The 18,155-nt window shown below is 35.6% G+C and overlaps 11 protein-coding genes and 12 long non-coding RNA genes across 23 annotated transcripts; 10 read left to right on the plus strand and 13 right to left on the minus strand.

Annotated features, from left to right (window-relative positions):
* Positions 1-45: 45 nt before the first annotated feature.
* On the minus strand, positions 46-3,219 carry vam6 (guanyl-nucleotide exchange factor Vam6). Its single transcript, NM_001018824.3, has 5 exons — positions 3,005-3,219; positions 2,882-2,959; positions 2,726-2,830; positions 291-2,679; positions 46-231 (listed from the first exon to the last, which is right to left on the minus strand). Exons 1-5 carry the CDS (start codon positions 3,075-3,077, stop codon positions 159-161), a joined length of 2,718 nt encoding a protein of 905 aa, NP_593392.1. The 5' UTR covers positions 3,078-3,219; the 3' UTR covers positions 46-158.
* Positions 147-635, plus strand: SPOM_SPNCRNA.2702. The gene has a single exon (NR_192070.1). It is a non-coding gene; the product is annotated as a non-coding RNA (long non-coding RNA).
* On the plus strand, positions 2,962-3,460 carry SPOM_SPNCRNA.2703. Its single transcript, NR_192071.1, has one exon. It is a non-coding gene; the product is annotated as a non-coding RNA (long non-coding RNA).
* Positions 3,376-4,107, minus strand: SPOM_SPAC23H4.21 (uncharacterized protein; the record flags this gene model as incomplete). The annotated part of the gene is made up of 2 exons (NM_001356022.2): positions 3,376-3,730; positions 3,823-4,107. The coding sequence occupies 2 exons, from the start codon at positions 4,105-4,107 to the stop codon at positions 3,647-3,649; spliced, it is 369 nt and encodes a 122-aa protein (NP_001343071.1). The 3' UTR covers positions 3,376-3,646.
* Positions 4,108-4,224: 117 nt separating this feature from the next.
* SPOM_SPAC23H4.13C (uncharacterized protein) lies at positions 4,225-5,204 on the plus strand. The gene is made up of 2 exons (NM_001018825.3): positions 4,225-4,497; positions 4,578-5,204. The coding sequence occupies exons 1-2, from the start codon at positions 4,327-4,329 to the stop codon at positions 4,959-4,961; spliced, it is 555 nt and encodes a 184-aa protein (NP_593393.1). The 5' UTR covers positions 4,225-4,326; the 3' UTR covers positions 4,962-5,204.
* Positions 4,656-6,211, minus strand: alp13 (Clr6 histone deacetylase complex, chromodomain subunit Alp13/Eaf3). Its single transcript, NM_001018826.3, has 2 exons — positions 5,257-6,211; positions 4,656-5,207 (listed from the first exon to the last, which is right to left on the minus strand). Exons 1-2 carry the CDS (start codon positions 6,183-6,185, stop codon positions 5,123-5,125), a joined length of 1,014 nt encoding a protein of 337 aa, NP_593394.1. The 5' UTR covers positions 6,186-6,211; the 3' UTR covers positions 4,656-5,122.
* Positions 6,212-6,245: 34 nt separating this feature from the next.
* cnl2 (centromere localized protein Cnl2) lies at positions 6,246-7,364 on the plus strand. Its single transcript, NM_001018827.3, has 2 exons — positions 6,246-7,025; positions 7,097-7,364. Exons 1-2 carry the CDS (start codon positions 6,589-6,591, stop codon positions 7,224-7,226), a joined length of 567 nt encoding a protein of 188 aa, NP_593395.1. The 5' UTR covers positions 6,246-6,588; the 3' UTR covers positions 7,227-7,364.
* On the minus strand, positions 6,531-8,081 carry SPOM_SPNCRNA.2704. The gene has a single exon (NR_192072.1). It is a non-coding gene; the product is annotated as a non-coding RNA (long non-coding RNA).
* Positions 7,567-10,882, plus strand: thi4 (bifunctional thiamine-phosphate dipyrophosphorylase/hydroxyethylthiazole kinase). Its single transcript, NM_001018828.3, has one exon. The coding sequence runs from the start codon at positions 7,734-7,736 to the stop codon at positions 9,288-9,290; it is 1,557 nt and encodes a 518-aa protein (NP_593396.1). The 5' UTR covers positions 7,567-7,733; the 3' UTR covers positions 9,291-10,882.
* SPOM_SPNCRNA.2705 lies at positions 8,391-9,315 on the minus strand. Its single transcript, NR_192073.1, has one exon. It is a non-coding gene; the product is annotated as a non-coding RNA (long non-coding RNA).
* On the minus strand, positions 9,507-10,729 carry cdb4 (peptidase family curved DNA-binding protein Cdb4). Its single transcript, NM_001018829.3, has one exon. The coding sequence runs from the start codon at positions 10,715-10,717 to the stop codon at positions 9,572-9,574; it is 1,146 nt and encodes a 381-aa protein (NP_593397.1). The 5' UTR covers positions 10,718-10,729; the 3' UTR covers positions 9,507-9,571.
* Positions 10,883-10,935: 53 nt separating the features above from the next.
* On the minus strand, positions 10,936-12,173 carry iwr1 (RNA polymerase II nuclear import protein Iwr1). The gene is made up of 4 exons (NM_001018830.3): positions 12,028-12,173; positions 11,906-11,974; positions 11,504-11,816; positions 10,936-11,414 (listed from the first exon to the last, which is right to left on the minus strand). The coding sequence occupies exons 1-4, from the start codon at positions 12,086-12,088 to the stop codon at positions 11,024-11,026; spliced, it is 834 nt and encodes a 277-aa protein (NP_593398.1). The 5' UTR covers positions 12,089-12,173; the 3' UTR covers positions 10,936-11,023.
* Positions 12,174-12,366: 193 nt separating this feature from the next.
* On the plus strand, positions 12,367-12,694 carry SPOM_SPNCRNA.2706. The gene has a single exon (NR_192074.1). It is a non-coding gene; the product is annotated as a non-coding RNA (long non-coding RNA).
* Positions 12,432-12,825, minus strand: SPOM_SPNCRNA.2707. The gene has a single exon (NR_192075.1). It is a non-coding gene; the product is annotated as a non-coding RNA (long non-coding RNA).
* srp102 (signal recognition particle receptor beta subunit Srp102) lies at positions 12,808-13,658 on the plus strand. The gene is made up of 2 exons (NM_001018831.3): positions 12,808-12,996; positions 13,045-13,658. Exons 1-2 carry the CDS (start codon positions 12,829-12,831, stop codon positions 13,558-13,560), a joined length of 684 nt encoding a protein of 227 aa, NP_593399.1. The 5' UTR covers positions 12,808-12,828; the 3' UTR covers positions 13,561-13,658.
* On the minus strand, positions 12,931-13,340 carry SPOM_SPNCRNA.2708. Its single transcript, NR_192076.1, has one exon. It is a non-coding gene; the product is annotated as a non-coding RNA (long non-coding RNA).
* Positions 13,659-13,706: 48 nt separating the features above from the next.
* gln1 (glutamate-ammonia ligase Gln1) lies at positions 13,707-15,698 on the minus strand. The gene has a single exon (NM_001018832.3). The coding sequence runs from the start codon at positions 15,203-15,205 to the stop codon at positions 14,126-14,128; it is 1,080 nt and encodes a 359-aa protein (NP_593400.1). The 5' UTR covers positions 15,206-15,698; the 3' UTR covers positions 13,707-14,125.
* On the plus strand, positions 14,150-15,084 carry SPOM_SPNCRNA.2709. The gene has a single exon (NR_192077.1). It is a non-coding gene; the product is annotated as a non-coding RNA (long non-coding RNA).
* On the plus strand, positions 15,119-16,828 carry SPOM_SPNCRNA.2710. The gene has a single exon (NR_192078.1). It is a non-coding gene; the product is annotated as a non-coding RNA (long non-coding RNA).
* On the minus strand, positions 16,046-16,860 carry SPOM_SPNCRNA.2711. Its single transcript, NR_192079.1, has one exon. It is a non-coding gene; the product is annotated as a non-coding RNA (long non-coding RNA).
* A 104-nt stretch (positions 16,861-16,964) lies between these two features.
* SPOM_SPAC23H4.05C (uncharacterized protein) lies at positions 16,965-17,997 on the plus strand (the record flags this gene model as incomplete). The annotated part of the gene is made up of 1 exon (NM_001018833.3): positions 16,965-17,997. The coding sequence occupies one exon, from the start codon at positions 16,965-16,967 to the stop codon at positions 17,256-17,258; it is 294 nt and encodes a 97-aa protein (NP_593401.1). The 3' UTR covers positions 17,259-17,997.
* SPOM_SPNCRNA.2712 lies at positions 16,985-17,188 on the minus strand. The gene has a single exon (NR_192080.1). It is a non-coding gene; the product is annotated as a non-coding RNA (long non-coding RNA).
* On the minus strand, positions 17,349-17,695 carry SPOM_SPNCRNA.2713. Its single transcript, NR_192081.1, has one exon. It is a non-coding gene; the product is annotated as a non-coding RNA (long non-coding RNA).
* Positions 17,998-18,155: the final 158 nt, after the last annotated feature.

Raw genomic sequence — 18,155 nt, forward strand, 5'->3', positions numbered from 1 at the left:
TTTACAGCCTTTTGTTTGGTGTTTAGGAGAGATAGGTAAGTTTTCGTTAAAATATAACGCACGCCACGGTATATTTATTAACAGGTATATCAGAACAAGATTTTGGAAGAAAGAAAATAAGTAGTGTAAATTTTCTCAATTATTTTATTGAATATACATTAATAGGCTTCATAAGGAAGATGGTTAGAAGAAACATATTTCTTAGCACAGCCGTAATGTACGACTGATCCACTTGTTAAATGAAGGTTAGTAATTAAAAAAAAATAATAAAATAAAATAAAATTACTTACTCGGGAAAAATAGAGATGACACTTTTTCCAAGTCGTTTGTGACAAAACAAGCAAGTTTTCTCTCGGGTAATTACTACTTTTTCAGAACGAACTTTAGTCAATTCCTCATTCAAATCTTCCAAACGTTTTTGATATAATTTAGATTGCGTTTCTTTATTACTCAGTTCTTCAAATAACTGGCGAAATTGAGAAGAGAACAAAGAATGATAACTTTTCATAGATATGTTTTTTGGCAGTAAAGGAAAAACTCTGTTTAAATCCAAGCGTGAACTGTACTTTGTTATAAAATCTAAAATGTTTAGAGAACCGGATTTGTAGTTCTTAGATATTTCAGCAAGTAGCATATAATACGGTTCTGTTTCCCCATCAATGGAATAAACAGAGTTACAATAAGATAGAGCACCCTCCCAATCATTTAGTATTTTTAAATAGACATCCAATGCATCCTGATGCCGTGATAATCGTCTATACAAAATTATCGAGACAGTAGAAAGGAACTCGTCTTGGGAGTTAATTTCTTGTAAAACGACATTAGCATCATATTGTTTTGAATTAGTCAAATAGTCTTCTAATTTTTCGATGGTTTGTTTAAAAACTTCTTGATTTTTGAAGTCCGTTGTTTCTTCCAGCTCTAAAATCCTCTTCAAGTATAATAGAGCTAGTCGAGTTGGAAAAACCGTATCATTAAATTTATTATCCAAAAGCAATTTCTCCAAATAAATGATAGAAACCTTGTACGAAATGGTCTCAAGATACTTTAAAACAACGCCTTTTGAGATTGTGCTGGCCTCGGAATTTTCGTCAATAAATATTACTATAGAATTTTGAGGATCTTCACTTAGTGGAACACGGCTGTATTTAAATATAAGATGATCAAGTTCCGGCGACAGTTTTTCTAAATAGGAAAGTATAGGCTCATATTTGGAAGTTGTGTTAGATTTTCCCTTTAAAGACAATGTATCTGTAGGCTCATCACATAATTTAGTTAATAAATCCAAAGCGGCTTCGTGGAGTGATTTTCCATAATAGTATTCAACAAGTTCACGATACATTTTAGCAGATAGTAGATTTGTTTCTACTACCGAAGTCTCGCATCGATTTGGTAATCGAAGTAAAGAACCCACTAAAGCTGGCGATGAAATCATATAAATTAAAAATAAGGTGGTATCGATTTGAACAGCAATTTTTTCTAGTTTCTCTTTAGCAACCAATGTACCGTCAGCATTTAAGAATAAGTTTTTCTTCTGTAAAAAATAATGCTCTTCATCATAACTTAAAAATCGATTGGCTTTACGACGAGAATCCGTCAAATATGTACTCAGGGAGCGAAGGCGCTTATTATTTGCAACTGTTGAAACTGCATCGCCATTGCGCAAATCTGTTTGAGAATTTGAATGATTGCCCGGGAACAGTACATTAGACTCAATGGATTCATTTTGTGAAGGAGCCATCGAAAGGATGCTTATAGCATCAGAATAATTATTATCCAAAAGCCCTGGAAATAAACCTAATACGGTAGATGGAGATTCCGAGATCTCAGAAAATAAACGCATAGCCAAATCGTAATCACCAGAAGAAAAAGAGCGCAGCGCTTTCTCCCGCTTAGTAATTCGCAAATAGTAATCGCGCTTAGGAAATTGCGATACTGTAATTTGACTTAAAACGCTGATAGCTTCATTTAAATTTTCGGTATTAAGAAGGGCTTCAATTTGATTGCTAAAATCTTCAGGAGTTAAAATCCATACATAGGAGTTAGAAGTGAAAAATGTGTTTTTATGACAAGAAAATGTTGAATAAATATTACTTATTCCAATTTGCTGAATCATTGCATAAGTCTCTTTGTTCCAAATATAAATGTATTGGTTGTGTAAAGTGATTATATATGGAGAGTTATAAATTACAGCTTGAGGAACAGTGGGCCACCGGAGAGGGTTCCGAGAGACTTGTAAAGATTTAAGATTCACAAGTAATCCTTGTGAATCTTTAGACAAAAGAACCTCGTCATCAGATATTCGAGTAATGTGCAATTTGTTTGACTTTATGGACATTCCAATATAGCTTATACCTAAACCAAGAGAAGAGGACTGTTGCCATGCTAAATTAAGAGAAGAAATCCGGGATGTTTCAGTATTTACAGCACAAAAATCATTTGAAAGAGACACAAGAATCATTGTAGGAGATACCCAAGCAAGAGACCTTGGCCGGTCATTAAGTGAAATGGTTTTTGTGAGGTTAGGTTTAGAATTCTTCTGTATTTCGTAAATTTCCAAATTTTTTTTGGATGAAAGTACAATTAATTCATCACCGTACAAACACATGTTCTGACAATGTGCTCCAAACGAGAAAAGTTTCTTAAAAGTCGAAATTTGATAAACGTAAACTTGAGAATCTAAAAAAGTTAATAGTTATAACTAAACTAGTTTAAAAAAGTTTACCAGATAAAGCATAAAATATATCTTGCGTAGCGCAACTCACGACTTTTGTTATAGGCTTTTTCGTAAAATTAGGATATACATCCACATGTTCCATGACGAAGTCAGCTATTTATAAGATTTATTAATAATTATTTTTTTATAGAAACAATTCCATACCTGCTTCTTCTTCTTCATTGTTATAGATTTTGTAACTATCCAAATCACCATTGCTATTCGACACATAAACCAGACCTCCTATTATCCATTAGCATTAAGGTCCAAAAGTAAAATAAATCATACCTAACTCAAAAACGCATTCAACCCGAGCTTTTGATAGCTCTAAAACACGGTATAATGAAAATGCTCTATGCATTACCCTTCAATAAGCATCAGACAAAATAACTTTGTGCTAAAACGTAAATTTGGTCCAGAAAAAAATTGATTAAGAGAAATATAACTGAAAAACAAAGGAGAATATGTTCAAGAACAAGGTCTGGTTTAGTATGACATTCGCTAACTCAAGAGCTCGTTGAATGTCATAAAAATATTTAATACATTAGCAATTGCTACCTTAAACAGCTCTTGATTGTAGCATATAGGAGAGTTAAATAGTAAAGAAATAACTTTCTTAATAAACTGGATTGCTCAACTCTATAATATAAATAATATGAGAAGATTTTGCTTTATATTATTAGTTAAATAGTTGCTTTCTCTACTCTTGTTTATTTCCCGGGTAAAAAGTTTGCTAATGTTAGTTCCAGTTAATAATAATGTCATTGAAAACCATTTATTATTTATTCAATTAGGATATATCTCAATACTTTATGCTCGATATCCAATTGTTACCAATAATTACACCAAAGTTTTAAACAATAAACAGGGATATAAGAAATTTTTTGCTTTCCAAGTAGCAACAGAAATAAGGTCATTAATAATGACTTTTCAAGGAGGTACAGAAACTCCATTGCTATTGCTGGGAGCTGGCCAAAATCCATCTCGAATCCAACCGGCTTTAAGAACAGCAATCTGGTGAAAAAAAGTTTTAGTAAAGTAGCAAAAAAACGCAAACAAAGATAGAATTTTAAAAAAGGAAAAAAATAATAACCGACTCAACTTACTACAATGCTTAATTTGACCGGACGCTTCAACTTTTGCCTTCGATAGACTAGTGCTTCATAAACATTGAGATATACATTTTCAGGAACTACAACTTCATTCGATGAATCAGTTTCTTCGGTAGATTTTTTCCCTAAAAGCCATGAAGAGCGCCGTTTATGCCACTCTTCTACTCCAATTCCTAATTCTGTCGCATTACCAGAATCCATTATATTGGGTAAAAGGACCGTCAACAATTCACCGTTGTGCACGCCACATTTTAAATCGAGATTGGAAACTTGATACATTTTAATAACAATCCGTTAGATATAACAAACTTATTCATTTCATTTGTTCTGTTAATTTTGCAAAGTTGCTTTTTACTGCTTCGTATTAATTTCGAACAATCAAACTACTTATTCCGCAACACTATATGCTTAACCATCTTTTTTACGCTTATCATTTTCTTCTTCAACTGGTTTGATATCCATATTTTCACTAGTGCAAAATTTTCGATCATTCTAAAAATGAGTTCGAACAGTGCTGTTCAAAGCAAAAGTCCTTTGCTTCCTAAAGAAAATCCGCCTGTTAAAGCTTTTCCAGATAATATACAAGTTTCGTCCAGCTTATTGTCCTTCTTAATTTACATATTATATACTTTTTCTATCAGTGGTCTCTCGACTTTCGTTATTACAAAAGTAAGTACACATTCTTAGCAAGTTGTGGTTAGTTTTTATATTTACTGGTTCTTATTTACGTCCAACTCACCAAATTCTAGTATTACATACGTCCTCAATGGTTATACACATTGGCCCTTAGACGGGCACTCATAAAGCTTTATTACAATTTTATGGATGGATTCAATAAGCGGACTGATACATTACAACATCGGGTTGACGATAAAAAAATTTTAAAAACAATAGAAAAATGGAGTTGTATTAAAGAAAAATTGAGAAGAGTTGCCAATATAACTGAACAGGAGCAGCAGTGTATCCCGGCAGAAAGTTCGTTAGACCTGAGCATCCAGGCAATGAAAGGTGTCGTAAATGCAGAACTTTATCAGTTTGGAAGTCAAATTTCTGGATCTTTAGAATTTGATACTCCAATTGGCAATTTGCAGAAGCAAATTGTCTCTTTGAAGAGCAAAATGATTAATATCTGAATATTAAGGAACAACATAATAATTGCATGAATTCTCTGAATGCCTTATGTTGGTCCTACTGCATTCTATAGATAATAGTGTATTATATCTCAAAAAGAAAACGTATATATTTTAGATTACCGTTTTAGTTATCTTTGGGATAGATGCAAACGATCATAATTTTATACACCAACCAAAGATCTATAGTTTGGAGGGGCGTTTTGATATTCTTTAATAAAATATTCATCTTTATGTAGAACGAGATACCTAAATAAATGGTTAGTATAGTAGGGGAGTTTAAAAGCAGTAAACATACTTCAAGAATTCTTCAATGTAATTCAACAAACACTCGATGGATTGTGAATCCATATTAGTCCGGTCAATCAATTCAGGAAGGCTTACAAACAAGCGAATTAAATGTTCGACGCCATATAAATCACACATTTCAGTATCAGGATATTGCTGCCGAATTTCTAAATATTGCTGCCGTTCAAACCGATACAGCAGCATATTGCCCAAGCACTTATTAAAGTATATAACCAAACCAGCCATCGCTTGTTCAAAAACATCAACGTCTATTTCATTGTTCAAATGAGAAATCTTGGATTCTCGGAAGGCCGCTATAGCAGCCCGGACGGTGGGATTCCGCGGTATAGCTATTAACTGTTGATTTTTGGTAATGTTTTCCCAGTCATCAACAAGCCATAGCTTTAGAACGTCCGGGACACTAATCTTGTGTTTTGGAAGCGGTGGCTCTTCCTCAAAATCGTCTTTCTCGTTATTCTCGGGCTTAGTAGTTTCCTCGTTTTTAGCATCGGTTGTTCCATCGCGTTTCACTTGTTGAGGAATTGGAGACTCTGATTTTTGGGTTTTTATACGTGAAGGCAATTCATGTGAATCGCCATCAACCGTTACGGTGCTCGATTCTCGAGACCTCTTTCCTGATGTTTTAACTCCAGTTGAGTCATGTTTCGAAGTGCTGGATGCGGACTTTTTAGAAGTCGGTTTTTGTCTCGTAGAGATAGCGGCATTTTTTAACTCTTTCTGAGTCTTTAAATTTTCTTCTGTCCATTGTAGTATCCTATCTTGTTCAACCCATTCATCCCAACTGTTTTTCCATCCTTTATAATGAATCAGGTACGTGGTAACATCACCTTTCATTTCAGTATCAACAATTTTAGCCTCATAGAGTAACGGGCCGTGAAAGCATAGTACACGTTCATTCACCTTATATGACACGGCCATTCCAACAACGTTGTAGGTATGGTGGTGAGTTAGAAGTAAGAGGACGTGTGCCAAAACAGTACACTTAGCAAATTTATCCTACTTTGAAGGAGTTAGCTATTTTGTTTTAAAAATTATCTAGACCCATTAACAAACGGTGGGTGTAACAGGATACTATCTAAGCAACAAATTCATTCATCTGCAAAATGCTTGGAGAAAGTGCTATCAGTAAGTTACTGTTTTAGGATTTTTAATGATAAATTAAAAATAAACTTTCATTATGTTCAGCAAATACGTCCCAATACGCATTATAAAAAATGCTTTAGTCAAAAGGATACTTTAGGAAAAATTAGCTTTTCTACATGAGTTTTCATCAAATGCTGCGTTTCATTTATTCAATTTACTAATATCTCAAAGGTTGCTCATGAATATGGAGGAACAAATACTTAATGATTATCTTCTTTCTCAAGGGCGGTTGCAGTCTATTATAAGCTTAGAACAATGGCGGCAACTGTTTCCTCAGAGATACAGAGAAGACCCACTGATTGAGCGTTTATACGAATACTGTACACAACAAAGACAAAAGCGATTAGCAAAATTGAGAGCTAACATCCATCTCGAGAGTCAAGTTATCGGCAAAAGCAGAATAGATAGGATGTTGGCAACAAATGTTGAGAAACTGCAAACGGTCAGTCATGCCTCTACATTGCACGATGTAGAAGAATTTTACACATCACATAGTGCAAAACCGCTGGACATAAGTGAAATCAATGAGCGGCTTTCTGAAGCTGTGCAATCTGCTTATACAAAATTAAATGAGGAAAAAGAGCGCTGCACACAATTGACTCTTAAAATGAATAGGTATGAGGTTGATTAGGAATTTGGGTTGTTTTAATTGAGCTTTATTTAGCTTGCTAATAATTTCTTTCTAGTCAGATTGCATCCCTTAGCGATTTTCAATGGTCAAAAGAGCCAAACGTTGACGAGTCAATTCATCTTGTAGAATCTTTAATTGAAAGTTTAGAAAAGGCAGCACCTTCTGCAATAGAAGAATTAGACTAGGACCTTCAAACGTTAAGCTGTTCCATATTTATTCAATAATATAGCTTTAACGGGTATTTATTACAATGAATGAATTTTTTTTTCTTTTTAATAATTAAATATAACGTTATTCTGCACCTTTTTAATAAGATATATCTGTTCCTTTATAAACTCATTTCATTAAAACCTGTTCAAAGTAATGCGAATATATTTTCTTCAAAAGCATGCAGTATTTGTTCCATTTGACAAACTACATTTTAATAGAGTGATTAAAATCAGTTATCACTAACTTGTCGTAGCACGCATCCGAACCATGACTAACACAGTATAAAAGATGGAGCAAAATTTGCAAACATAGTTTGTAACACTTTCGCCAAATTCTTGATTAAATTAGGATAATATTCAATTTTCATTTTTCTTAGCATAGAAAGATTGAACTGTCAAATTTTTGGTGTCCGCAACATAATCTGGCATTTCTAGGATTTTGTTTACTTACTTGACTTCTATATAAGAACTTTTATACCAAACATGAAACGTCAAATTGACTATTCTTTATACCTTGTAACTAGCTCTAGTTTAATTGCCCCAGGTTCTACTATAGAACGTCAGGTGGAAGAGGGAATTTTGGGAGGTGTCACGCTTGTTCAGCACAGAGAAAAAGACATCTCTACTAAATGCTTTGTAGAACGTGCTAAACGACTTTCTGAAATTTGCAAAAAGTACGACGTGCCTTTTCTAATTAATGATAGGATTGACGTGGCATTAGCTGTTGGCGCTGACGGTGTTCATATTGGTCAAGACGACATGGATTGTGCATTAGCCAGAAAAATTCTTGGCGATGATGCTATTATTGGAGTGTCCACTAATAATATCGAGGAAATTGAAAAAGCAGCTGCTGATGGGGCCGATTATGTGGGTATCGGTTCTATTTACGAGACAAACACTAAAGATGTCAAAGACAGGTTAATAGGAATCACAGGTCTGCGAAAAATTCTTGAACATGTTTCTAAAATGCATTGTCAACTTGGTACAGTGGCAATTGCTGGTTTGAACTCATCGAATATCCAAAGGGTCATTTATTTGAGCGAAGCCAATGGAAAAAGAATTGACGGAATTGCTCTTGTTTCTGCTATCATGTGCTCCATTACTCCTAGAGAAACCGCTAAAGAACTCCGTAACCTTATAGCCACTCCTCCATGCTTTGCTCAAGCACGTTCGTCTCTTACAACTCCCAAGGATTTACTGAACCAAATTCCTGCTGCTTTACAGAAGTTGAAGGATTTCACTCCTCTAATTCATCATCTGACTAATGCTGTTGCAAAAAACTTTTCTGCTAACGTTACTCTTGCAGCATATGGTTCTCCAACTATGGGTGAAAGCTACGATGAAGTTGCTGATTTTGCAAAAGCCCCAGGTGCTCTTGTATTGAATATTGGAATTCTTGAAAATACAAAGACGTATATTCATGCTGCTCAAGTCAACAATGATTTAGCCAGGCCCGTTATTTTAGATCCAGTTGCCGTAGGTGCTACAACCGCTCGTTCAAAAGTTATTAATACTTTGTTAAATTATGCTTACTATGATATTATCAAAGGGAATGAAGGAGAAATTATGAACTTAGCAGGTGAGCAAGGTTTGATGAGAGGAGTAGATAGTATTTCCCAGCATACATTAGCTGCTCGCATTACAGCTGTTCACCGCCTTGCTGTTGAAAGACGCTGTGTAGTAGCAATGTCTGGTGCAGTTGATGTTATCAGCGATGGAAATTCTACTTATGTCATTAAAAATGGAAATCCCTTACTAGGACAAATTACCGCTTCGGGTTGTTCATTGGGAAGTGTGATGGGTGTAACGGCTTCTATTTGTCAAAATGACAAATTGTTGGCAGCAATTACTGCAACTCTACTTTATAATATAGCTTCTGAATTAGCAGTGGAAGCGAAAAACTCATGTGGTGACTTACTCGTTCAAGGTCCTGGTACTTTTATTCCCATTTTTGTTGATAAGCTACATCAATTAATTAATGAGACTATAAAAGGAAATGTTGATTGGATTGAACGTGCCAAATTAGAGAAAGCTGAATAAGTAGAATATACTTAGAAAATACAATTTTGTGCTACCCGTTTGAAAAGCTGTTGATCACGACTTGTCAAATTTAATACAAAAACTTCAAGGCTCGTTTTTACGTTACACCATAATGAATTAGAAGTTGTAAAAAAAATTCGTTAAACAATATTTTTTGTAACCAAATGGGTTGAATAGTAAAAGGATTGAAGGGTCATTTACATTATAATTTTAACGTTTTAATGGGAAAAACCTTTTATTGACTGGTCAAACTAGAAACATAAAATTTTTATTTACCAACCTTATTCATTAGCTTTTGATGGCTTCTTGCTCTTCTTCTTGTTTTTGGTCACTTTGATGGGAGTCTCAAGGAGAGCCACAATTTCTGGGTCTTCAACTTTTTTATCGGATTTAATGAAATCTTCCTTAGGTTCAGAATCGCTGAGAATAATTGTACCCTTTTTGGTCAAAGCAATGGTTGAATAGAATTCAGCAACAATGCCTCCGTCTTTATCGAGCAAAACTTCATAAGGGAACAAAAGTTTGTGGCTAGTACATTCATTTAATCCCATATTGGTTCTTGAATCAAAACTAATATTACGAGTGGAAAATGGGAAAGGACCAAACTTAGTTTGGATTTCAGAATAGACTTTGCGGCTAGCTTGAAGTTTCAACATGTAAGTTGTATCGGTCTTTTTGTAAATACGAGTAGCAATGTCAGAACGCTTCACTTTCCCAGAAGGCGATGTTGAAACAAGAATGTCAACGCCATAAACTTCTCCTTCCTCAAACGTAAAAGTATCCATTTCACTACGTTGAGAATCAGAAGGATTTAAAATAACCTGTTTTTTGCCATCAATAACTTCACGCTCTTGCTGATGGCTAAGCATACCAGCAACAGGTTTGCAGCCATAGCTAGTAGCAATTTTGTCAACAATGTCAGTGACTTGCCAGTTAGTATTACCAGGTTTAATAGTGCGTTGAGCAGCCTTCAAAGCAGCAGAAGCAGCTGCAATAACATCAGCGGCAGGACCAGTAACTGGTTCTTCAGAAACTACAGTTGTAGTAGCGACCAAGGAAGCAAATCCATCAATATGAGCACCCAAAAGAATTTTTACAACATCACCCGATTTCAAAGCGAGATTGGCTTCGGGATCACTTTTTAAAGGAGATAAATGAGCAGCCATATCATTAGGAGATACAGCGGTAGGGAAAGCAATACCTTTATAAGCATCCTTGGTACGATATACTTTCTTGATAGCTTCGTTCAATAGTTCATCACCACGAACGCAAATATCGTATATTTTGGCTCCAGGTTGGCATAATTCTACCACTTTTTTAATAACATTTTGAGAAACTTCGCCTGCAATTTTATATTTATTGACGGTTTCAGGATTACTCAAAGAATAATCGACAGCAGTCTCTGAAGTTGCTTCTTTAGTCGACATATTGTCTATGATGTAGCTAAATCTGGCTACAAATTCAAGAACTTGGTGCTAGGATTTTGCAAGTCACAAAATTGTGGACTCCAAACTCATGAATAACATGGCTCATATTGAATCCTATGATATAACTAAATAGTAATGCTATTAAAATTTACACATATTACCCAGACACAATATAATGTATGAGTTTTTAAAAAATACAATAGAACAATTTACTAAATTCCTGATATAAATTTCTCCAAATAATATCATTCACCTATTAAACTGTAACCGATTTCCATTTTGTTCGTTTTTTTAAGTAGCAAACATCTAATCATAAAAGTCTTGCTCAGCATCATCGGAGTAAGCAAATTCATCATTTTCACTGCTATCTTGCCATTCGTCTTCATCGGGATAGCTATTTTGATAGAAGCTTTCAGCGTTTGAATCCTCATCAATTTCATCATGTAATGGATCATCTTTATCAGAGTCCACTGTCTCGGAGACTAGTTCCTGTTCTAATGAAGAACGAAAAGCGTCTGGGATGGACAAAGCATCAATTACACCATAAGCAAACGTTGGCTTGTTTGGTTCTTTGCTAGATGCTTCATAAATATCGTATACGTAGTCTTCCGTAGATTGCTGAAGAGGAAGGTCTCCATTTGACAAATATTCTTGAATCATAGAATCTAGCTGAGGATGCGGATGATACGTAGTATGTCTATGAATGTTAGTTAAGGTAAAAAAAGCCAAGAGCCAGTTCTTATAACAACAGAACTAAGTAATTGACTCTATTTGATGTTGACATACCCTTGTTCGACACGGATAGCGTCGAACACTCTATTACTTTGAGTAGAAGGTAAATTCTGAATTGTATAGCGTGGGGATGAGAAAGAAAGAATACCTTTTGTATTTTCACGGGATCCCAAGTCCATGTGCGTAGGTGCTTTCACAACGTCTTCAGAAGTTTGGACGACAGGGATTCCGTAATTGTTCTTTTTTAGAGATGATATTTTTGTATGACTGTGGATATTTCGAACGTCTTCATGAGTGGGTTCCGAAGATTCATCATTTATCTGAATATACCGATCATCTTGCTTCAGCGTTTGTGATAGTTTAAAATCTAGAAACTGTCAATAAAAGGTAATTGTGTTTTTCAAATGATTAGTCCTTGTGTAATATTCCAACACAAAAGCTCAAGAAGTAGCATACAATATCGTCCGGCGAATTTCCTTCTTTTCGTACTTGAAACAGAATTTGGATTGTTTCCAAGTTCCAAATCTAAATTATTAAGGAGTTAGATAAAGAAAGTTTACTTAGAAGCTTGGTCGTACATAGGGCGTTAACAGGATCTTCTGAAGCTTTACGCTTAACTCGAAGTACTGGAAGAGGCATCTTCGTATCACAATTTAATAACGAGAGTTAGACGACTCTTTAAAAAAGGAATTAATATAACCAGCAAAATCTACGGTTGGGGGATGGCAAGTCTGCAATGTAAAAAAGGTAGATATAAAAGTAGCTCTTCGACTGAAAGACAGCAACTTCAGTATAACTTGGATTGAAGTAGTATTACAACAACGCAATCTTATCTTTCAAAATGTAAAATATTCTATAGTTTTATTATTTTAAAATAAAAAATCGTGAAGTTCATTATTTATATCATTGTCATCACTTAACAAAAAGAACTTTTCTATAATAAATAATGTTGAGCAAACAATGAAGCAAAAATATTCAATAAGTCTAATTACACAAATTCACAACTTAAAGATGCCCCACAACAATTAATTCCACTCAAAAGAACCGATGATATAAATGTATACTTTGACGATTAACAAAGATTGGTCTAATCAAGCAATTATCTCATGTAATACATTCAGGAAAAATGTATTTTGTATTGTTTTAATTAAATTCAAAAGAGGGTACAGTCAATCTCTACTGCTGCAATCTGTACGAGAATTGTCTTTTTTAAACAAAACTTCGAGAACTAGTTTGGATGCTTTTTTTTTTTTTTTTTTTTTTCACATTTATTTCTCTCTTCTGAAAAATATATCTTAATCAACGATCGTATGAAAATGAGGTCTTTGTAACATTTGACATATATCTTCTACACACCCAACTGGTACCAACAACAGCATATGGATGGAACTTCTCAAGCTTTTAAAATTATTGTAGCTACAATAATTATAGGAGCTATTATATCTACCCTAGGAATTTTTTTTACTAGAAAGACAATTCAAAAGAAGTTACCAGCAGTGTTTTTAATTGGACCTAGCGATTCTGGAAAAACGTCTTTGTTTTGTGAGGTATAACAATAATATACAATCTTTGAATACTTATTAACTGTTATATAGCTAATTTATAAAGAAAAGAAAACTACAGTTCCTAGCATTGAACCTAATGAAGCTGTGTGGAAATATGGTGCTTGGTTAGTAGATCTTCCAGGGCATCCCAGGGCCAAACGTTGGATTACTACTAAATTCTCTGGAAATTATAATGTAAAAGCTGTAGTTTTCGTTCTCAACAGTGCTACAATTGACAGGGATGTGCACGAGGTTGGATTGATGTTGTTTGACACAATTTTAAAATGTCGCAAGCATCATGTCCCTCATCTATTAATTGCCTGTAATAAATTTGATCTTTTTACTGCTCAACCTGCGGAAAAAATTCAACAATTGTTAAAAGCTGAACTGCACAATATTTTGGAAGAGAAAAATCTTCAACTCGAATCTATAGTCTCTGAAGATGTCGATTGGGAATCAGTTGCAGATCAGATTGAAGATACTGATCTTAAATTCCTTCCTGGCAGCGTTGCAAAAATGTCGAACATTGAAGAATGGATTTCATGGATGGAATCAGCTTTACAATAAAGATGCATTAATTATTCACAATTGATAATTTACAAGTAACCAACCAAAAAAGATATATTTTTGCATGTCTAGAATAAGCTATCGTTTTATTTCAAAAATTCGTAATCTTGTGTGAATACTGTAAAATACTTAAAAAAATTAACAGGGTTGTTGACAAACTGATTCGTAAAGTACTTGTACTTAGGGACAGCTTGGGTAAAAAAAAACAAGAGAAACATTAATATTAGTATAAGAATATCAAGAAAAGAACAATCCAAGGTTGTATCAAAGCCTCACATACGCAATGAAAACACTCTTGATCATTATAAGAAGGTGAGCAACAAGCTCAGTTGATAAATGGTGATACTTTAAAAAAATGACTGCAACGAATGCATCATATGAAATATTCTAAAAAAAGATAAACATCACAAAAAAGTGAAGCTGATAAACAAAATTACTACACAACAAACTCATTAAGTCCTACAAACAAAAACGTGATATTATAAAAACTTAAACACATATTTCAAAATGGTTAATAACTGGGTGGTCGACGTGACCTGCACGTTAAATTATGAGGGAAAATTGTCTAATGCTCAAACATGGTCTCAGTGATGATACCAGTGACGAGGTAAGGATCGATGGAAGAAGCAGGACGACGATCCTCAAAGTAGCCGCAACCATTCATGGCGACAGAACGGGGGATACGAACGGATGCACCACGATCGGCAACACCATAAGTGAACTTATCGATTGAACCAGTTTCATGACGACCGGTAAGACGCAAGTCGTTGTCGTCACCATAAACAGCAATGTGCTCCTTATGGCGTTTGGCAAACTTCTCGAGATAAGACTCAATAGCTTTTATACCACCTTCAGCACGAGTGTCCTTAGTAGAAACGTTAGTGTGGCAACCAGCACCATTCCAGTCACCCAAAATTGGCTTGGGGTGGAAGGAGATTTTGACACCAAAATCTTCGGCAATGCGGTGAAGAAGGAAACGAGACATCCAGAGTTGGTCACCCATTTCAATACCAGCGCAAGGGCCGACTTGGTATTCCCATTGGGAAGGCATAACCTCAGCATTGATACCGGAAATGTTGATACCAGCGTAAAGACAAGCCTTGTAATGGGCCTCAACGATGTCACGAGCAAAGACGCGGCCAGTACCAACACCGCAGTAGAAAGGACCTTGAGGACCAGGGAAACCACCCTTAGGCCAGCCAAAGGGACGGTCATAGTAGTCCAACATGGTATATTCTTGTTCAATACCAAACCAAGTTTCTTTGTCAGCGTGCTTCTCCAACAACTTGGCGCAAGCGTCACGATGGTTGAAGCCGTTGGGAGAGCCATCAGCGGTGTAGCAAGCAGCGAGAACGAGAATGTTGTCACCGCGACGGAAGGGATCATTGTACATGGCAACAGGCTTCAAAAGAGTGTCAGAATTGTTGCCGGGGGCCTGACCGGTGGAAGAGCCGTCAAAGTTCCAAACGCGCAATTGGTCAATAGAGGAAGGCTTGGCATCGAGAGTCATGGTCTTGCTACGAAGATGGTTGAAACCATCGATCCAGATGTACTCAGCCATAACCTTACCATTTTGAGGAAGATCGGCATACTTGTTTAAAATAGCAGCCTTGGAGAGAAGAGGTTCAACGTCGTATTGAGACATATTGAAAGTAAAAGGGAAAAAAAAGGTAGAAAAACAAAAGATAAAAAAAAACGAAAGTCTAGAGAACGGAAATTTGAAAACTAGCAACAGAAGAAAACCCCGTTACAAAACAATAGATCGATTACTGTAAACCAGGATTAACAAAATTTGTCAACGATCGAAAAACCGAGATAAGGATATCGAACGAAGTATATTAATGAAGAATAAAAAAAAAGTAACTTTAAACCAAGGCAACAATTATACCGAGTTTAATCTAAATTACCGTGTAGAGAAGAAGAAAACCCCCCAAAAAAAATTTATATGTATAAAATAAAATATGTGTAGGAGCGTGAATTATATATGTTACTAGTAAAAGCAAATATATAACAGCGTTTTTTTCGTTTTACACAATCAAATCTTTCTTTACAAATCTAGAAGAAAGAAAGCCGAACAAACGAAACGAAACGAAACAAAAAAGGGTGGAAATTTTTTTTTGGCTTCGAAAATGTTATTTGGAGAAGAGTAAGGTGACTCGCGCCTTCACTTTATATACCACGACCGGTTAATTGCACCTCGTCCTCCAACACTCCGTTAACGAGGAAACCGGCGTAGATAAAGAGTTTGGGGTAAGGGTTGCAATAGATGGGCAGCATTTGATTGGGGGGTTCTTGTCCAGAATGCAAGATATCACAGATGATTGGAAGTATGGGCCAATCATGGAGCGAATGAATGATATGGAAGATAATTTATCTAGAATGATTGGCGGAAAAGGCGCCTAAAGATAGTGCCAGGGATCGCCTTTTTTCCATTTTTTTATCATGAATTAACCCGGAAAAGCTGGACACCGCAAGTCATCGTTGCTGCAATTACGGAGATTTTCGGAGCGCGTAAAGAGCGAGAGAGAGAGCAGGCTGGGTATGATGGGTGCTCATGTGTTCGCTTGCATGTATGAGCAAAGCAAAGGGAGAGTTGATACACACACACACACACACAGAAAGAGAGAGAGATATAGAGAACGAGGATATCAGTTTAAAGAAATGAAGCTTCATAACGAGTTGCCTTGAAGATATACATTGCTATTACTACGATTGCATGTTGTGTAATTAAAATTAACAAGGTGTCATTGTAAATAATCAGTTTATCTCAAATGTGTGATAGTCTAAATTTACTTTTGCTACTAAGTAGGTAATTAGGTTGGGTTGCTTTATCTCTAGGTAGGCAGTTCTTCGTTGGTATTCTAGATACCCCAACCAAGTGTGGACGTATGCGACGATGATAATAGTGGATAGGAAAGCTAGACGCTGACTATTCAGCGTGTTTTAATTTTAATTTTTTTTTTTTTAGATGAGGAGGGGCTTCTTATCAGGATTCAATGAAGCTATGTGTTGCCAGCTGTTGACTAGACTAACATTGAAGTAACAATACCAGGGCACGACAAGTTCCATCAAGGGCATGTCTTAACACAGTCAATATGAGTGAGGTTAGCAATAAGAACGAGGTTAACAAAAACTGTAGAATGAAAACAAAGAGTAGCGCAACAAAATAGAGAAGAGCGATAGGGTCGCTGAGATATTGTTAATGCATTCATATAGTCAAACGATGGATAGAAACGAAAAGATTGCTGATAAATCGCATGGATCTTTGCAAATTTATTTTACAAGCTAATTTCAGTTGCGCGCAAAAAAAAAGTAAATAAATAGATTTAAAGAAAAAAAAAACAGAAATATAATAAAAATAAAGTAAAAAAAAAAAAAAAAAAAAATAGAAAATAAAATGCTATATGCTTCTCCATGGACTGGGCCGCATGAATATCATATTCATCTGTTTTCCCTCTCTTGCTTGCCTCTTGACATCTCGGACTCCATTGTGCGCTCCCTTGTTTTCCCACTTGGATGGCATGACACCATGCCCCATCGATTGCGGTTTTGCCGTGGGGCGTTCCCGTGGAGGCGGCTTTGGGGGTAAACCTGAAAGCAATTCGTTACACTACGATACAATGCATAAGCAACATGCGATGCCCTTCTTTATAATAAACCCGACAGAATGGAAGCGAAATTTTTGCAACACCGGATAAACTAGAGCGCGCAAATCAAATAACATCAATTTCCAATGAAACATGTTAATCCAAAAATTTCCTTTTATTTTACCAGGGTGTCATAAACTACGACTACGACTATAAATACAACTATTTGGGCTAAACGACTCTGATTCAGGCGAAAATATTCGCACAAATTTCTTCCATTCAGTTGATACTTACGACAAGGCGAGGAAATGAAACCCACCAAGAATCGCTACTTCGGCGTCGTCGTTTGGTACTTTTTTCACTACCGTCCTCCATCAGTCTTTTTGTTCCATGAGAGCTCCACGGTAAGAACTTGGTAAAAGGATAGGATGGTTAAACAGGTTTGTTCAAGTACTTCTTCTCCTATGCGTTTTCCGGATGTTTACATTTCAAAAATTGATTAAAATTCTTAAACCACTTTGATTTCTTGCTCCATGATTGCTATGATTGCTGTCACGTAATGAAACAGTTTACTATTATACCTTTTTTACTGGTATTTACTATAAACGAATATTTTTTTGGGGGGTTAAGCTGACAAATTATCCAAACATCGTAAAATCAAAATCACCTTTAGTTCAAAATCGCACACTCCCCCACTTGGTTTAGCTTCACTCTGAGCTCCTTAGATCTCATCAACTAGCATGTACCAATATCAGTACTGTGTGGGGGCATAATCTACGGTATAACGAACTACAGATTAACTACATCAATGCGATATGTGGGATAGAGTAGCTTCAGTGGGGGCGGTCCTACCTTTTAATTTTAGCAGCTTCCACGCAAGCAAGCGAAAAAAAATTAAACATAACGATTTGTAGCACTAACTTCATTATAAGATAGTCTGATTCTGTTGTTATCTTTCACTATTCAATAAACAATAAACAATGGCCCCATAGTCGCAACCTTCAAAAA

Source organism: Schizosaccharomyces pombe (assembly GCF_000002945.2).
Source record: "Schizosaccharomyces pombe strain 972h- genome assembly, chromosome: I".
Taxonomy (NCBI): domain Eukaryota; kingdom Fungi; phylum Ascomycota; class Schizosaccharomycetes; order Schizosaccharomycetales; family Schizosaccharomycetaceae; genus Schizosaccharomyces; species Schizosaccharomyces pombe.

Coding starts and splice junctions, on each gene's coding strand:
- alp13 (NM_001018826.3), bottom strand. CDS start 6,185: ATGGCCGTGTCATATAAGGTGAATGAACGTGTACTATGCTTTCACGGC. Junction 5,208..5,256: donor TACATTGAAGAATTCTTGAA/GTATGTTTACTG, acceptor CCATTTATTTAG/GTATCTCGTTCTACATAAAG.
- vam6 (NM_001018824.3), bottom strand. CDS start 3,077: ATGCATAGAGCATTTTCATTATACCGTGTTTTAGAGCTATCAAAAGCT. Junction 2,680..2,725: donor TATATTTTATGCTTTATCTG/GTAAACTTTTTT, acceptor TAACTTTTTTAG/ATTCTCAAGTTTACGTTTAT. Junction 232..290: donor GTCATCTCTATTTTTCCCGA/GTAAGTAATTTT, acceptor TCATTTAACAAG/TGGATCAGTCGTACATTACG.
- thi4 (NM_001018828.3), top strand. CDS start 7,734: ATGAAACGTCAAATTGACTATTCTTTATACCTTGTAACTAGCTCTAGT.
- cnl2 (NM_001018827.3), top strand. CDS start 6,589: ATGAATATGGAGGAACAAATACTTAATGATTATCTTCTTTCTCAAGGG. Junction 7,026..7,096: donor TTGACTCTTAAAATGAATAG/GTATGAGGTTGA, acceptor ATTTCTTTCTAG/TCAGATTGCATCCCTTAGCG.
- iwr1 (NM_001018830.3), bottom strand. CDS start 12,088: ATGCCTCTTCCAGTACTTCGAGTTAAGCGTAAAGCTTCAGAAGATCCT. Junction 11,975..12,027: donor AGATCCTGTTAACGCCCTAT/GTACGACCAAGC, acceptor TTAATAATTTAG/ATTTGGAACTTGGAAACAAT. Junction 11,415..11,503: donor GCTATCCGTGTCGAACAAGG/GTATGTCAACAT, acceptor TAACATTCATAG/ACATACTACGTATCATCCGC.
- gln1 (NM_001018832.3), bottom strand. CDS start 15,205: ATGTCTCAATACGACGTTGAACCTCTTCTCTCCAAGGCTGCTATTTTA.
- SPOM_SPAC23H4.13C (NM_001018825.3), top strand. CDS start 4,327: ATGAGTTCGAACAGTGCTGTTCAAAGCAAAAGTCCTTTGCTTCCTAAA. Junction 4,498..4,577: donor CGACTTTCGTTATTACAAAA/GTAAGTACACAT, acceptor ACCAAATTCTAG/TATTACATACGTCCTCAATG.
- srp102 (NM_001018831.3), top strand. CDS start 12,829: ATGGATGGAACTTCTCAAGCTTTTAAAATTATTGTAGCTACAATAATT. Junction 12,997..13,044: donor AAACGTCTTTGTTTTGTGAG/GTATAACAATAA, acceptor ACTGTTATATAG/CTAATTTATAAAGAAAAGAA.
- cdb4 (NM_001018829.3), bottom strand. CDS start 10,717: ATGTCGACTAAAGAAGCAACTTCAGAGACTGCTGTCGATTATTCTTTG.